At 46.4% G+C, this 13,119-nt stretch overlaps 2 protein-coding genes across 2 annotated transcripts in view; one reads left to right on the forward strand and one right to left on the reverse strand.

The window, feature by feature from the left end:
- Positions 1-3,144, forward strand: part of LOC119457813 (N-acetylated-alpha-linked acidic dipeptidase 2-like) — a 28,232-nt gene extending 25,088 nt beyond the window's left edge. The window contains exon 18 of the mRNA XM_037719546.2: positions 2,808-3,144. Coding sequence (XP_037575474.1) covers positions 2,808-3,144 — 337 coding nt within the window. The remainder of the gene's footprint in view (positions 1-2,807) is intronic.
- Positions 3,145-5,339: 2,195 nt separating this feature from the next.
- On the reverse strand, positions 5,340-13,059 carry LOC119457817 (lactoylglutathione lyase). The gene is made up of 4 exons (XM_037719554.2): positions 12,584-13,059; positions 10,548-10,609; positions 8,561-8,650; positions 5,340-5,640 (listed from the first exon to the last, which is right to left on the reverse strand). The coding sequence occupies exons 1-4, from the start codon at positions 12,871-12,873 to the stop codon at positions 5,543-5,545; spliced, it is 540 nt and encodes a 179-aa protein (XP_037575482.1). The 5' UTR covers positions 12,874-13,059; the 3' UTR covers positions 5,340-5,542.
- Positions 13,060-13,119: the final 60 nt, after the last annotated feature.

A 13,119-nucleotide genomic window follows, 5' to 3' on the forward strand; every position in this document is an offset into this window, starting at 1 on the left:
CGTTAGCAGAAATGCCAAGACTAGCTATACTTTGAGATGTCTGTCCCTTGAAATTTGCTACAGAACCAGAATGATATTGCAGTTCCCAAAAAGCTTTTAAAAGATAGTGAGGAATGAAACTGAGCTATGTGTCAATGTACATGTACTTCACGGAAGGTTTTGGCTATGGATGTCTATAAACTGGTTTCTACAAAATTCAGTTTTGGAATCCATGATCTAGGTTTTCTAGAACATTGTGCTTGTTAAATTGCAAGAGTACTCAACCCTTCCTGCACCATAGACGAGTATGGTTGTCACAGGAATTTGTACCAATACATACATCCAACATGTGTATAGTCGTCATAAGGATAAATACCTTGCGGTATGAACTGCTGATGAGTGTATCCGCCAACTTGTTTCTAGTTACATTTTTGACACTAGATAACGGTGCTCATCAATGTCTGTTAGAGTTACTCTATATGCTACCAAAGCTACCTTTGGTAGCATATACAGTATCTCAAATGTCAGTAGCATTGTGTGTAGTCTTCCTCTTTATTAACGGGCTGCTTGAGTGCTTGCATCAGAAAGGTGGCTGGCTTGCATGCCGTAGTCCTGGGAAATTCTGTAGTATTTTTTTACATTTCCTACAGCATGGAAACGGTTAAAGGAATACTGACACACATTTTAGAAGTTGTAGAAACTACACCACACACTTTTTGCAGATAAAGAGATTACACTTCGCAAGTAGGAAGTCTGGGAGACATTTATAATTTGATGCAGTCGACTTCCGTTAATTTGACCCTGATGGACCAACAAAGTTAATCGAATTATTTGGCAGGTCGAATTAAACAAGATGCAGAAAAAAAAAATGCAGCAGATCCACCATCCCTTGTTGAAATCTATATACAGCAAGGCTTACGAGCCAGTGTTCACATGCATCTTCTCATCTGGCTCAAGGATGCCCCGAACGAGGAGCTCTGCAATGCAATGTCCTTTTGAACATAACCAGCATTATAGGGGTTGAAAGAGGCAAGCTGGCTTTCTGCGCCATTTGTTTGGGGTAACCGGCCTCCCCTTGGAGGCGCAGATGCGACCGTCCACTCGGTTGCTAGGCGACACAACGCATGTGCAACGTGAGAGGCCATTTCTTCCCGTGCCCTTTCTCAAGTCTCACCGCCGCTTTCTGCATCGTGGCCCCCTCGCCCTCTACACCAGCGGCCAACGATCCGCATGCGCAGGCCGGCTTGCCCCCTCTACGTTCCACTGCTGCGGGTGAAGTAGTGTGAGCCATCGCTCCTAGATGGCGCCGCCGTACCGCAGCAGAGTGCGAGCTATTCGGCGAGAACGCACCAGCGGCAGCAGCAGGCAGCAGCCAGTCATTAAGGGAGGCACAGGGGGGTTTGCAAAGAAAGCTTTGCTTTAAGACGTCGAACCACCACTGATTCATTTGGCAGTATTTTCCCGATTTCAACATGCCCCCGAATCAAACACACACCCACTTTTTATGTGTCCAAAGTAGAAAACTAACGTGGATACTACATTAAAGCTCCTGAACAAAGCAGAAATCTAACATGCACCCGATTTGTTAGCAAGAAAAGTCGGCTTCAAAGGTCGAAGATGTGTTGAAAAGTCAGTCAAAGAAGAAAAGTCAGTCAAAGGTCCAAGATGTGTTGCACAATGGTGACCCCATTCCTAAAGTCAGGTTCGCCGCACTACATACGTGTTATGAGGCATAGCATATGAACACCACGAATGCAGTTTTGGCATTTTGTCCGATTGCACTGCGCAAGCAATTTTCGGTCCAATTATCCTTAAAAGAAAAAAGCGCCTGTTAGAATCGGGTTAATACCACACTCAACATTGCGAGTTACAGTTGATTATTGAAAATATTCCAAGGGCAGGCCGAAAATAGCCGTTTTCGACAGGAGTTTGGCATGCGTTCAACGCATTCATTGTCCACTAAGCTCCACTGATACAGAATACAGACGCTGCCACTAAAGGGTTCGCTACTGGGGTCACCAAATGGGTCAGGTGCACGCCTGAGCTGAAAATAGCCGTTTTCGACAGGAGTTTGGCGTGCGTTCATTGTCCACTAAGCTCCACCGATATAGATGCTGCCACTAAAGGGGTCACTACTGGGGTCATCAAATGGGTCAGGCGCATGCCCGAGTTGACTGGTTAAGTTCAAATTATCCAGCAAAGGCCAATTTTAGGATAGACATAACGAAAGTTTGGGCCCATAGAAACGTACCAGCCGGGACTTTTGTCCGGGTTTGTATTAACGGAAGTCTACTGCAACAAAATTAATATTAAAATGCCGGACCTGGCACCATCGACGTTATCACAACGTCATGACACAGAGTGAAATTTGCAGACTTTGTGTAGCAATGAAGTTATGCTTGAAGATGCTGCTTGTACGGACATAGAATGCTGCACGTGTTTCTTCTGGAGCCTCAGTGATGACAAGAATGGAGCGAGCTGTTGTGTCACGACATCATCCATGACGTAGGTGCCAATACAAGCTGGTTCATAGATTCAGGTATAATAGTAAAATAGAGTTCTGATGCTTGCCAGCATTCTTTGTAGGATTTAGAGGTTTAGTCCTTCATTTAATGTAACGAAAGAAGGAGCCAAGTTGAGAATATAATTTCGCGTAATGGTGTAGAAGATGCAAAATGATACGGAGAAATGATAGAACAGCTTTCATATTTTAAAATAACAAGCCCAACCAGATGTAGTTAAAATGTCACGTTAGGTACCACCAGATGACGTTTCAATGATTTTCGAACCATCTGTTGAAAGAGGGTGCGATGCCCTATCTGCGGCAGGGAGGACGACCGCCGGCGGGTCAACGACCGCATGATGCTGGTGGAGCGTGCCCTGCTGAGCCAGGCGCCCCTTAAGGACCGGCCGACCTTCCGGCACCTGATCTTCTCGCCCCAGCTGTCCAATGCGTATGCGGGCACGGGCTTTCCCGTGGTCCATGACCTCGCGTACCAGGCTGGACGCCTGCCCGTCGCGAAGCAGGAGCCAATCTGGCGCCGCGTGCGGGCCTACATCAACATGGCCTGCATCGCCGTGCGAACTGCCCGGATCCTGCTCAACCCCGACATGGCAATACCCACCGGAACTCATTTGAACAATACTCATTTGAATGGAACGTAAACAAAAAAAAAAGGAAAAAAAAATCATTTCTTGCTTTGAGCTCACTCTTAAAATTTTCTCGACGCTTCTGTTCTTTCAACTGTTATTTAACAAGTATGATTATTGTTCAGAATGCCACTCCCATATGCATTCAGGTGGCTGAATGTTTAAATCTTGAAATGATTATACTTTGAGGGAAAAAAAAAGGGTTGAGCTGTATTAGTAAATTACCTTTCTACGTTACCAAAAAGGCCGTCTTGCTGCAAGAGGAGGCTTTGCAAGCAAGAAGAGGCGCAAAAAACGAATACAGGTGGCAACACCTTCTTGAAGGTCTCACACCAGCTCACCAAGACATCATGGATTTTGATGGTGCCTGCTAGGGCCTAGTTAACTTTTAATGCTATTGGCATTCTTTGGAAACTTCCTCCAGTTTGCAGTCTGTCTCTATGTACAAGGTCTGTTAGAAAAGTATCCTACCTTTGGCCGGAAAAAAAAAAATAACTGGCATAACTGGGGCGTTGGAAACCTAATCACCCTCAAAGTAGTTACCTTGGGACTCCACACACTTCTCCCAGCGGTGCTGCCATTGTTGGAAGCATTCCGAGAAGGCCTCTTTTGGAATGGAGTTTAGCTCAGCTGTCGTTGCAGCCATAATGTCCTCTCTTGTCTGAAATCGCGCTCCTCTCAATGCCCTCTTGATTTTGGGAAGCAGCCAGACGTCGCAGGGGGCCATATCGGGAGAGTAAGGAGCCTGTTGAACTACATGAGTCTGGTTTTTGGCCAAAAAAGTCTGAATCAAGTGCAAAGAATGTGCAGGAGCATTGTCGTGATGAATGCGCCAATTTCCTGTTGACGACAACTCCGGTCTCTTGCGCCGCACAGCATCACGTAGGCGACGGAGGACATCCCTGTAGTACTCCTTGATGATTGTTTGACCCTGTGGTGCTTACTCATGTACCACACCACGGGAGTCAAAGAAAGCAGTCAGCATCACTTCAACGTTGCTGCGCACTTGGCGGGCCTTCTTTGGTCTTGGTGACGTGGAATGCTGCCACTGTGATGACTGGGATTTGGTTTCCGGGTCGTACCGTACACCCAAGACTCGTCAGCAGTGATTATGGTGTTCATGAAGTCGGTGTCACTGTTTGCGGAATCCAACATGTCCTGCGAGACTTACTTCAACACGAAGTTGCTTTTGCTCCACCGTGAGCAGCTTCGGCACGAATTTCGCCGCAACTCTCTTCATGGCCAAATCTTCGGTCATAATGGAATGTGCAGAAAAAGTGCCGATGCCCACCTCTTCTGCAATTTCTCGGATAATCGCACGACGGTCCCGTTCGACGACGGTTCACTTTGGCAATAACCTGGTCATTTCAGCATGTTGATGGCCGACCGGAGCGTGGCTCGCTCTCCACCGATGTGGCCATCCTTAAACCGGTTGTACCACTTTGCAATCTGTGTGCTGCTCATAGCATCATCTCCGAAAGCCGTCTGAATCTTCCGAATGGTTTACACTTGGCTGTCGCCCAGTTTCTGGCAAAATTTGATGCAGTAGCGCTGATCCAGTCGCTCCACCATTTTCTTTGCAATAAAAAAACTGACGAGAGCACTGCACACATCTCACTCAAACGCTGCGTCCCTAGCGACTGACGCTATCGGCAGGCGGGAAAAAATTTGCGCATGCGCATGAAGGTTCAAGGTCGGCTGATGTTTCATATCCGTCAGGTGTTCGCAAAAAAAAAAAAAAGATAAGGTCGGACACTTTTCTAACAGACCTCGTATGTCTGTGCCTAACCTCTCTTCCGCCAACTTGAAGCACTGGCGAAATGGGTTTCAAAACCCAACTGTCGGACAAACTTGGGTCACTCTACCGGGTATGCAGCTCTGTATGTGGTGCTCTTCAATGACCCTCTTTCATGCCGACTTGGGTCAGAGTTTTTTGCCACTCGGCAAGTTCATATTATTTTCTAGTAATCAACCTTTTGCTGTGAAACCAATGCGAATAGCTTTCAGAGTATGTTATCAGTCTAAGCTTGTTTAGTGTCCCTAAAGTACAGCCAGATAACTTCGTTAACGGTTCCTTGGTTACATCTACAACCTAAACTGTATCTTGGTCTTGGGCATCCTGTGAGGTGGCATGTGCTACAAAGATACTAGAACAGTACCCATTTTAACATCAGGACGGCACTCTTACTTATTTCGCTTTGGACTCGTCAAAAACAAAACAGAAACTTTTATTTCATCTCCCGACACACTTGGGCAATCTAACTAAATCTCCAGCAGCCATCTTTGTACTTGCTAGCTTACGTAGCTACACGCATCTAAACACGTTAGATAATTGTCATCTAACTGAAATGTACATCAAAAAGGCACTGTTGAGCTTGGTTCGAGTTCCTCTGAACAGAATACAAAAGTGTATTCATTCTTTAAGGAAGTCTTTGTCAACAATCTTGTTGTTGAAAATCTCGATCCAGTAACCGTCCGGGTCTTGGATGAAGGCAATGTTCTTCATTTTTCCTGAAATTAAAAGTGTGCATTAGCGTTTTCACCACGACATACGGTGGCTGCATTCAACCCTACGTACAGTGCCATTTTAAAATGCTAATTACATGCTTCGGCTAAACTGAACACCCGATGAAACTTGCAACAAAATACGTATCAAACTAGCTAACCGAGCAGGTAGCTAAAATGACTTAATTCACTCTCAGTGAAATCAGCCTCTGCACGACTGTGCAAAATAACCAAAATAATTTTGCTGTGAATGGCTATAAATACGAGCACTTTGGTAACTTCAAGCTGAATTATGTTTAATGTTGCGATCGAATATAAATTTCGCTACCGGGCTGAACTTCCTTGTTCTTGTTCCATCATATCGATACATTGTTGAAAATGAAGCTTAGAACGACAGAGCTGAGTATGTTGGTATACTAGAGGAACAAGGCAGACAACACACATGCTGGTACTCATGTCTTCTCGTGTCCATGTTTTGCATGCTGCCTTTTCGTACCATGCTGTAAATGAGGTTAACGTACCAAGAGCCTGGAGTTGGCAATGATGTTTTTGGGCGACTTCGAAAATGTAAGTTCCGAAAATGTCAAATTTTAATTCCATCAGCAGCTAACGAAGACCTCTATGCCAATGCAGGAACCCTGTCTGTATTAGTGAAACGCTGCAATCGCAGCACTTTGGCGCCGAGATGTACAACGGTTCACACTGTGAATGGGAGCATCTGGTCTGTATTCAACTGCCGACTGCTGGAGATCTGAGAGCTTAGAAACGTAACTTGCACAACACATGCTAACGTGGCTCTTCAGTTCAGTATGTTATTCTTACTTCAGTGCAAAAGCAAGGGCAACCAGGCGTTCCCTTTCATATTTATCCACTCTATACTTTGACTGCCATGCATCGCAACTTGCATGTATGTATATATAAACTTAACAGACAATGAAGCCAAGGAAAGCATTGGGGAAATCAACTGTGTTTGAAGTTGAAATGTAGAAAACAATAAAGAAAAGGGAAATGAAAGTGGACGATAGGATAATGTGTGGCTGGTTGGAGCTGAACCTACAAACTCTGCATTGCGCATGTTGCACTACCAATTGTTCTATGGCAACAGCTATCAGTCCATCCATTAACTTGGGTATTTATGATTACTAGCAGTCGTGAACGCGATCAGCCAGCAGCAAATTACCGCGTCGACCACGGCGGGCTCCCCCACCTCGGCCGAAATGTTAGCAGTGGCGATCGCGCTCGCTCACGCGGAGCGTTCGGAAAGGGACTCAGTCGTGGTCACTGACTCCCGGGAGACATGTTGCATGTTTCTTAAGGGGCACGTGACTGCGGCTAGCCTCGCGATAATCCCCAAATCGTTCAACCACCGCCATCGCCTACTCTGGTGCCCGGGACATTCGGGGGTACAGGGGAACGAACAGGCTAACGCTTTAGCTCGAGCGTCTACTAACCGAGCGATGGCGTCCTCTTCGAACCCCAACCCCTCACACTATCCTTCACAAAATCCCATCAATTTAAATGTAAAAGACATCCTTGCTCATCAGTGCGGAGTCCGCAGAAAATACCGGCGCCTCACCCACAACTTAGCGGGGAAGAGGCCACCGACTGGCGCAAAATACAGACCGGGGTATTCCCCCATCTAAAACTGCTAAATGCCATGTATCCCACCCGCTATAGGGCCACATGCCCTTGGTGCGGTGGCATACCTACACTAATACATGTGACCTGGGAGTGTAGTAAGCACCCTCATAGGCCCACTAATAATATCTCAATGGAGCAGTGGGAGGCACAGCTCGCCCGTTCTGACTTGGCAGGACAAAAGTCCTTAATTAGCCAGGTCAGGCAGGCGGCAGAGGCCAGTGGGGCCCTGGACTGCGGGGGCTCCGGCCACCGCTATACTTAAAATATTTTCCAGCCAAATAAAGTTTCTATATATATATATATATATATATATATATATATATATATGATTACTAGATCTAGCTCTGGGAGTGTTAGCCAGTGCCATTCAGAGCCATAGTGGGTGGACCATAATCCGGGGCTGCAATTTTTCAGGTACCGTGAGAAATGATTGGCAGTATGGATTTTCCTATGTTTTTGCTTGTGGCTTTAGACACTCTTGTGGCTGTATTTATTACACTTTATAGACCAGACTTTTTATAGCCTCATTGCTCGAGTGTCAGCCGTGCCGCTACTCTCAACACCAGGTGCTGCCTTCTGGGGAGGACTGCGAGAGGCTGAGAAATCGGGTGCACTTGCGGTGCATGTTCGCATATTGTTTTGATTTTAGATGTGTTCTTGCTGCATCTGCTGAGGTGTTTGCTTAAGACATATTCTCACCGCATCTTCTTGGCGGGATGTATAAAGGTTATTTGTCCAGAGGCATTGTGCCACCGTTGGCTGCACCAACAACCAGCGAACGAGGAAGCTGGTCATGCAAGAGCCCTCCAATCGACGTTTATGGAGACACAAGAAGTTTGTGCTTGTGTGACGTGCAGGTTCCTGTGGCGCCTGGGAAACGACTATATAGGATAGTGACTTTAAATAGAAAAGACTTCTTGCTCAGCAAGCTGCCCAAGCCATTCCCGCAGTCACCCTCATCATCATCGTAAGAAACACATGGCAGCCGCCTACAGGTACTGGAAATTCTGGTCTAGCAATTTCCAAGCCATCGTATCTTTCTAAACACACCAAGACGGAAGATAAGATATCTTGCACACATGCATTATCGCGAATTAGTGCGCTTGTAACGCAATCTCTTGCTTTAAATGATCAGTTTGCGCAGCCGCTGTAAGCCAGAAGGACAAAGTTTTGGCAAATCCATGTTATTACCAATCATTCTTAAGCTGGCTGAACAGGCTTACTGGCAGCTCCCGTTGACCACTAGCGCCAGATTGCAGGGAACAATATGGCAACGACCACTCACCTTCATTAAGCTTCTTGACAAACTTGACACCGAGCTTCTCAAACCGGGCGCACGCTTCTGCAACGTTGGGCACCATGATTCCGATGTGGCCTGCAGACCCAGTCAACAGATGGGTTAGTAGCATCTTCGATTAACGCACCGCGCAACTGCCCAGATTCTAGCATGGCGCATAGTGCCCCATTGCAATGAAGCCCGGAGCGGGGGGCAATACTGAGGACAAATTGCTTCACTTTGATACATGAAAAAAACAATTAAATTATGGGGTTTTACGTGCCAAAACCACGATATGATTATGAGGCACGCCGTAGTGGGGGCTCCGGAAATTTGGACCACCTGGGGTTCTTTAACGTGTACCTAAATCTAAATACACGGGTGTTTTCGTATCTCGCCCCCATCGAAATGCGGCCGCCGCGACTGGGATCCGATCCCGCGACCTCGGGCTCAGCAGCACAACACCATAGCCGCTGAGCAACCACGGCGGGTGTTGATACATCACACAAAGAGACCAGTTCTTCATCTTCACTGTTAGAAGTACTCAATGAAACTTCATCTACGGCTATGATAAGCATCACATGCAAAATGTCCAGTTTGCACAGTTTTGCATCTCAACTGTAACGCTTCCTGGGATCGCACCTTGGAGCACCGATGAATTCCGCAGTGCACGAAGAGGCAAGCGAAAAGTGCCTGGCGAGAATGCGCCTCATTTATCGAGGACTGCTGGTGCGCACCGGTGCAGTTTGTCGAGGATGAGGAGGTGAGCCACTGCTAACAGATGCGCACTGGTGCAGCTTATCGAAGCTGCTAAGTAGTTGGCTATCAGGAGTGAGCTACACGAAACGTTTCGATTTGTTCACGAGGCTCACACGCTCCAGTATACCATAAATGGCGGGGGAGCAGAGGCTGTAAATTGCATGGATGGGGCAAGTTGTGGACCATGGAACGTGACTGCCGCAGTTGAGTTTGTCATGGAATGACAAAGGCAGTATGACAATGATGGCATGGCGAACTTATAATGATAATGGCATGACGATGACTGTATTACGAGATTGGATGATCACAATGGAGTGACGACGATGGCAACGTCATGTGCTAAGCAGTATAGCTTGGGTTTTGGTGAAGCTTAGTGCTAAAACTGGGTACTGTAGGAGCAAAAAAGCATCTTCTGCTTTGAAAGCATATTTCGCTTCATATAAAGATTTAATACTCGCTAGACGGTTACATGTGTGTAACGCAAACCTTTAATCGTTAGCTCTGGTGTGGGTCCAGTGCTTCTATGACATTTTCTGTATAAAGGATGTTTTATAGTGTCCTCGTTTAAAACTACTATGCTCCTCACCCATCACAGGCCGGCTTTCCAAGCATACACTGGTGCAGCCGACGGTGCCATGACGGCAATGGGATGATGGTTTCGAAATGATGAAAGTATAACGATGACAGTGTGACAACTTTATGATGATAACAGAACGACAACAGCATCATTACAATGGAATGACAAAGGCGGTATGACGAGCATTGGATGATGACGATGGTGCGACGACTATCGCACACATCCAGTGGCACACACCCATGGAAACTTTGCACTACACCATCTCCGGAAGCGGCCCACCAATGCGGACAGTGCAAGGCTGCGCAACGAGCTAGGAAAAGCACTCGCTATCAAATGTAATGCGCAATGTAAGGAGCCTTCTCAGTTGCTTTAATGTATATGTAAACATGTAGAAGTACGCGTATATCAGAAATTTTGTTTAGCCATGGCAGCCATTTACACTGAAACAGCACTGTCCAACGTGCATCGGAAATCTTGGAACATTCTTTCAATGTTGTTTGAACGCATAGAATCTTCTAACAGCACTTCATTTTAAACTGCAGAGCTGAGGCCAGGACTAGTCCCGAACAGTGTCATTAGGAAAGTGTCCCTAATTTTAATGGCGTCTTTCAAAGATGTCACCCAACATTGTTCATGCAACAGGAGCAGGCATGCACTTACCAAATCCTCTAGGAGCGGTATTTCCATTGTGGTAGCCGCCCTCTGGGTGATCCTCCCAGTTGCTGTGAACGAGAGTAGACATGACATATCAGAGTAAACTTTCAATGTACTACTTTAAAAGCCACAGTGGTTTAACAGGCTCGATTCTCACTGGGTTGTGTATTAAACTAAATAAATTCCACTATATGTTTTCTTTTTTTCTTTGAAATGCCACTTTTCTGGGGGTGAAACTGCAGACAAAATTTGATTGTAAGACCTTTGGCAGTGGTTCAAACATTGCGGGTGAGATATTTGTTGGCTCAAAAGTTAAAGGTGCGGTAGATTTAACCAACGGGTGCTCTTTTTCTTCTTTTCTTTTTTTATTGTGAGAGGCAGGTGGTTAATTTCCAAGCAAGTTGATGCACGAGCAGCTTTTACAAGAACTGTGTAATCCAAACATGGAATCTCTAAGAAAGCCACGACTGTCATAATGAAACTACCATGCGATTCCTTTGCTGGATGACGGAAACAACATACGTACAATGACACTACTTCAAAGCACAGGTAATAATGCCACTGCTGCATATCAACTGCTCTACTCCAAGGGCTTCAGTCAACTGCAAGATTCAAAACGTTTCTGCTCTATACAGTCAGGAATAAAATTTCAGCATTCTTATAAAGACAAGGAGCATCACGACCGAGAGGTTTTAAACTTCTCCACTTTTTGGCTGCTGCTTTGCTCACAGCTCATGTGATTGAGCTCACATCTTTCTGAGCAAGCAATAGATTGTCTGCCAATACAAATGGGCAAAAGTTAGACGTCTTATCAAAGCACCCAGACAAGCCTACGGCTAGTTACTGGTCTACAATAGAAGCCACATGGCTATCTAGGACCACTCTTGACCTCAATGTCTTTATCTAACCTAGTGCTCAAACAACTGCACCTTAGGACGAGGCAACTTAAGGGATCAGTCCTGAACACGAGCAAAATCTTGCTCGTGTTCACAAAAGGTTATCTTACGCAAGAGTGTTTCCTCACTGGCCAGCATTCCGCCGCGCAGCACTTCAGTAGACGTGAAAGGACAATCACCATGGTGATGGCCAGTTGCAGAAAACACTTACGTGAAATAAGTTTTGTGAACACAGGTCCTGATGGTGATTAGTATCATACAGTTAGTTGGGCGAAATGATCATTAGATGAAGCATTAGATGTGTGGCACAGAACACATAGAAATAACATGCTTGTAACGCTGCGTGAGAAAAAGAAATTAAGACTGAAAAACAGCAGTGCTTATTTTATCTTTGCAGAGTGCAATAGCTTCTCTCGTAATGTGTGATTTATGCGCACCACAACGGAAAGGTAAGTGTAAGCACAAACAATTGTTTCAAACATCACATTCAAAATACGTTGCCGGCCTTCTGTGCACGTCTGCTCTGAAACATAGTTCTGTATGTTATCTGTTGGAAAGTCTTGAGGACCTGTGCGCAGTGACCAGTTCTAGCGTTACACCGTGATGTAGATAGCTATATTGAGAAAATCGCTACAAGGCGCAAAGCTAGGGTCTATTGCAAGTATATTGGTTTCGCAACCAGTTTTTGTGGCATTTACAGACCGTACGTGGCAAACACAGTTTACGGTCAGGTTGCGTACGATATCTTCATGGCCCACATTCCACAGCTAGGACAGCAAGGCTTCATAACTATGTCCTTAGAAATTGTTATCGGCACGCGTACGTAGTACGTGGTGCATTCCGCGGTCAGGCTGCTTATATCTTCATGGCCCACATATTTGCGGCATTTGTAAGCACACGCGCTGCAACTGGCCTGCCGTTAGCACCGTCGGCAAACTTTGCACAACTACCACTCAAAGCGCGCGCGATATCGAAACGAGCGCTCCGGCCCGGCAACTCGGGCTCTCTCCGTCAACAGAGAGCCTGACGTAACAAGTGGTAGATTTCCGCACCTCCGAGCGCTCCCAAACTTTGGCCGCAGCGGCAGGACGCAAAACGAAAGAGGGTGGGTGTGTCTATTGCACAGGACACACACGACAAACTCACTGCGTCAACTCGATCGTAGCCTTGCGGCTGAAGGCCCATTCGGCGCGCTCTTTGCGGGATCCCGTCTTCGGCACCGACTCCTCGAAGCCCATAAAGTAGAGCGAAAACTTCATCTCGGGAAAGTCTAGCTTCTGCAACAGCCGCATGCCGAGAATGCGAGTGTAAAAATCGAGCGACGCCTTGGGATCCTTGATCCGGTACATGGTCTGCTGCATGATGAAGTCTCGCGTCGACGGGTCCGGCTCGGAGCAGCATTTCTCCGCCTCCTGATCGCTAAGGCAGCCCGACATTTTTCTTTTCTTTTTTGCGGAGCAGCAACGGGAGCAGGTACGAACACCTTGGAAGGAAGCAGCAGAATCGGGTGTAGCGACAAGACAAGACCCGGCAACAAGTTCACCGCGGGTAGCGAGCAGAGCGGAGAGAAGTGCGCCGACCGCAGCCCCCTCGACCGGAGTTTTGTGACACTATCAGTTAAGAAACTGCGTTTCAAGTTCTAACTTTTTATTGCGACCACCTAATTAAAGCTTACAGAGTTT

This window comes from Dermacentor silvarum, chromosome 7, assembly GCF_013339745.2.
Source record: "Dermacentor silvarum isolate Dsil-2018 chromosome 7, BIME_Dsil_1.4, whole genome shotgun sequence".
Taxonomy (NCBI): domain Eukaryota; kingdom Metazoa; phylum Arthropoda; class Arachnida; order Ixodida; family Ixodidae; genus Dermacentor; species Dermacentor silvarum.